Below are 4,528 nucleotides of genomic sequence, written 5' to 3'. Positions count from 1 at the left end.
TATATGTATATATATATATACATATATATATATATATATATATGGCTGTGGGGCCGCTGCATGCGCCCTCCTCTTTTAATAATGCTGCACCTGCAGGTATACCGAGATGTAAAATAATTAAAATTATTTAAATAATATCTTTATTAATATTTTTATTAATTCCCTAGCCGTCTACAGCCTATCAGCAGTTGGAGTAAAGCATGCAACAAATGCTTCTGCTGTCTGTACAGGCAACAATTCAAATATATATACATATATATATATATATATGTATATATATATATATATGTATATATATATATATGTATATGTATATGTATATGTATATGTATATGTATACGCATATATATATATGGGTGTAGAAGTCGATATAAACTCAGCAGCAAATATATTTTTTCTTAAAGTAGAAATGCATGCATGCATCTATCAGCAGAAGAAGAGCGACTCTATTATCTAAGCTGAGCTGCAGGCTTCAGTTTTCGTTCTTTATAGGGTTAATCAATAAGGAGTATAAAGGCAAACAAAAAGAAAACATCTGCATTTTATTTTAATTGAATTTAAAAGAAATATAAGGAGAAGAAAACTCACAGTTATTATCGCTGATATATCTGAAGCTGTTTGTATATATATATAATTAGAGCGATCTAAAGTATATGTATATAATAATCAAGAGTAAAGGCGTACACTGTATAATTCATATATAAAATAAATGAACAATTACGTATATCTTAAATACTAACTTCATATATCTTCCGTAGCTGCAGCAGCAAAGCTGTGCGTGCAGAGGCAACATAATTTTTTCTATGATAGAAAAGTTAATAATATTAAGGAAGACTTCGTTAATAACATTAAAATATAATACAAATTAATTAATTTAATTTATTTTCTTCGTTTTATTATATATAAATGCATGCAGCTCTTCACTTTCGACTGTACAACTTCGGGGCCGCCCACCGCCAGCCCCTATTCATGTACGATTGCTGTAAGGTGTGTTTTAGGTGTATAGACAGCTTAAAAATAATTGAATAAAAGAATAAAAGAATATTGAGAATTAATTTTATTTAATATTTAAACAAAAAAGAAATACAAGAAAACGCAGACGCAACAAATACTCACCTCTGCCTCTCCTTCTGCTGCAGACATCTCTACACTTGATTTGCTGCTTGCAGCATATTTTCTTTATTCTTTTCTTTTTCTTTATATTTTCTGCCTTTATAAAATCAAAAGAATATCAATAAACCCTTTACTACCTGCAAATATACAGACAACCACACAGAGGGCCTCAGTGCGGCCGACGCTCAACGGTATACTGTATGCAGCAGCAGCAGCAGCAGCCGCAACAGCAGAATCTGCAGCAGCAGCAGCAGCAGCAGAATCAGCAGCAGCAGAAGCAGCAAGGCTTACTTCTCTAGACTGCTGCAGCACACAACAGATCCCTGTTGACTGCGCCCATTGTCTTCTGTCGGCCGTACACATACGAAGGCTGCAGCATCTTACTCCAGCAGCAGCAGCAGCAGCAGCAGCAGCACAAGCAGCAGCACAAGCAGCAGCAGTTGTTGCAGCGGCGGAAGGCCACATGCAGCAGCAGCAGGGCTTCGTCTGCAGAAGCAGCCGCAGCAAGACATCGCATGCAGCAGCAGCAGCAGCTGCAGCAACAGCAGCACTACTAGGAGCCGTGAGGGCTTCTTACAATCTTTGACGTGAAAGCTAACACGCATTTGCTGCTGCAGCAGCAGCTGCTGCAGCAGCAGGTGTCGTAGCAGCAGCCAGGCATTGTGTTGTAGCAGCGAGATAGCATCAGCTGCTGCGTCTCTCGCACGGTACATCCCGGAGGACTGCTGCTGGCAGCAGCAGCAGCAGCAGCAGCAAAAGCAGCAGCAGCAGCTGCTGCTGCTGCTTTTGTTTGGGTTTGTTGGGCGTGCCCGCAGTGAGGGAAGCCGCTCACAGCAGCAAACAACTGTGATTGACAGCAGCAAAATACAGCAAAAGCAGCACTATCAGCAGCAGCACCACCACCACTACCAGCAGCAGCAGCAGCAGCAGCAGCAGAATGTCTGTGAAGCTGAGGGAGTTTATTCGCCAAGTGCGGGCTGCACGTACAGCAGCGGAGGAGAGGGCAGTCGTAGCGAGAGAATGCGCTCGCATCAGAACCAACTTCAAGGTGGGCAGCTTGTTGCTGCTGCTGCTGCTGCTGCTGGTTTTGCTGCTGCTGCTGGTTTTGCTGCTGCTGCTTCTGCTGCTTCTGCTTCTGCTGCTTCTGCTTCTGCTGCTGCTACTTCTGCTGCTACTCTTCCGCTGCTGCTTGTGCTGCTTCTGCTGCTTGTGCTGCTTCTTCTGCTTTTGCTGCTTCTTCTGCTTTTGCTGCTTCTCCTGCTGCTTCTGCTGCTTCTGCAACTACAACTTCTGCTGCTCCTTCTACTGCTGCTGCTTCATCTGCTACTTCTGTTGCTCCATCTGCTGCTTCTGCTACTGCTGCTGCTGCTTCTGCTACTCCTACTGCTACTTCTGCTGCTACTTCTGCAACTTCTGCTGCTACTTCTGCTGCTGCTGCTGCTGCTGCTGCTGCTAGGAGGGGGAGAGCCGACACCGCCACCGGGACGTGGCGAAGGTTTTGTTTATTTCGATGCTGGGATATCCAACCCACTTCGCTCAAGTTGAATGCATCAAACTCCTAGCCAGCAACAGGCACGCCAAACCCTAAACCCTAAACCCTAAACCCTAAACCCTAAACCCTAAATCATAAGCCCTAAACTACCCTTAACTACCCTACATCATAAACCCTAAATCCTAAATCGTAAACCCTAAATCATAGACCCTAAATCATAGACCCTAAATCATAGACCCTAAACCCTAAATAATTAACCCTAAACCCTAAATCGTAAACCCTAAATCATGAAGCCTAAACCCTAAATTCTAAATCCTAAAAAGCCCTAAATCGTAAACCCTAAACCCTAAACCCTCTTCGTCTGATCTCTATTAAACGATGCCTCTCAAGCGGGTGCTCTTCTGTTACCTAAACCCTAAACCCTAAACCCTCTTCAACCCCCTGAGGCGCGTGTTTGTCCGTGTCTTCGTCTTTGTTTTTATTTGTTTTTATTTGTTTTTATTTGTTTAGAGACGGAGAAGGAAAATGCATGCATCCATTTGTTTTATTTTTTACTTTTTTTATCTCTTATCCTTTATCTTTTATCTTTTATCTTTTATCTGTCTGTTATCTTTTTGTATATCTATTTTTGTTTATTTTTGTTTGCTTTATTTATTAAATTTGCGATGTCTGTCTCGTCTGTTAATTATTTAATTATTTAATTATTGATTGGTTTATATATTTATATATATATATATTTATTTATTTATATGATATGCCTGCATATAAAAAAGCATATATATACATATGTATATATATATATATATTCTTTTTTTGTTTTGTTTGTATGTATATTATGTTTATAGATTTGCAGAGAAGCGCATAGGTTATTTAGGACTAACATTACTGCTAGATGGGTCAAGCGAAGTAGCAATGCTAACAACGAATTCGTTAAAGCAAGATTTACAGCATACAAATCAGTATATAAATAGCTTAGCTCTAGGAGCGTTAACAAACGGGTCCCCTATAGAGGTTGTTAGATCTCTTATACCTGAAGTTGAAGGTCTTCTACGATGCAGCAATCCCTTTATTAGAAAGAAAGCAGCACTTGCTGCAGCAGCAAGCGTTAGAAGGATAGGTGCTGAAGCTGCTGCTGCTCTGCTGCCTACCTTGCCGCTGCTCTGTAACGATAAGTCGCACGGAGTGCTGCTTGGTGCATGTGCTCTTATCTTCGCTATGTATGATACGCAGCAGCAGCATGTCCTGCAGCAGCAGCAGCTGCAGCAGCTGCTGCCGCCACTTGCTAAAGCACTTAGAGCATGCAGCAGCCCCACACATCCACAGACAGCAGAATATGATATCGCTGGGATCGTCGATCCCCTCCTCCAAGCCAGACTTCTTAGAGCAATTGCCTTACTCGCACAAGTATATAAAACTGCTGCTTATGCTGCTGCTCTTGCTTATGTTGCTGCTGCCCTTGCTGCTTATGCTGCTGCTGCTGCTTATGTTGCTGCTGCTGCTGCTTATGTTGCTGTTTTTGTTCCTGATGCTTATGTTGCTGCTTATGTTGGTGCTGCTGCTGATGCTTATGCTGCATCATTTGCTGCTGCTGCATCACCTGCTGCTGCTGCTGCATGATTTGCTGCTGCATCATAATCTGCTGTTGCATCATCTGCTGCTGCCTCATCATCTGCTTCTGCTGTTGCTGCTTTTGCTGGTGCTGCTGCATCATCTGCTGCTTCTCCTTTTGCTGCTGCTGCTGGATCATTTGCTGCAGTTTTTTTTGCTGCTGCATCTATTACTATTATTACTATTACTATTATTATTATTATTATTATTATTATTATTATTATTATTATTATTGTGTGTGCACAGGAAGACATAGGTCTGACTGCAGGTATAACAGAGTTGCTGGCTCACATTGCAACCAACACAGATGCTTCA

At 41.6% G+C, this 4,528-nt stretch overlaps 1 protein-coding gene across 1 annotated transcript in view; it reads left to right on the top strand.

The window, feature by feature from the left end:
- Positions 1 to 3,517: 3,517 nt before the first annotated feature.
- EAH_00033480 (gamma-adaptin, putative) overlaps positions 3,518 to 4,528 on the top strand; it is a gene marked incomplete at both ends in the record, with an annotated part of 5,663 nt that continues 4,652 nt past the window's right edge. Inside the window, 2 exons of the mRNA XM_013395884.1 lie at positions 3,518 to 4,009; positions 4,460 to 4,528. The exon at positions 4,460 to 4,528 is cut by the window's right edge and continues 67 nt beyond it. Of these exons, the coding sequence (XP_013251338.1) occupies positions 3,518 to 4,009; positions 4,460 to 4,528 (561 nt within the window). The remainder of the gene's footprint in view (positions 4,010 to 4,459) is intronic.

The sequence above is a fragment of the Eimeria acervulina genome, genomic scaffold, assembly GCF_000499425.1.
Source record: "Eimeria acervulina Houghton genomic scaffold, Eah_scaff334, whole genome shotgun sequence".
NCBI classification, from domain to species: domain Eukaryota; phylum Apicomplexa; class Conoidasida; order Eucoccidiorida; family Eimeriidae; genus Eimeria; species Eimeria acervulina.
The sequence above is the reverse complement of the archived record's forward strand: the minus strand, read 5'-3'. Positions and strand labels throughout refer to the sequence as shown.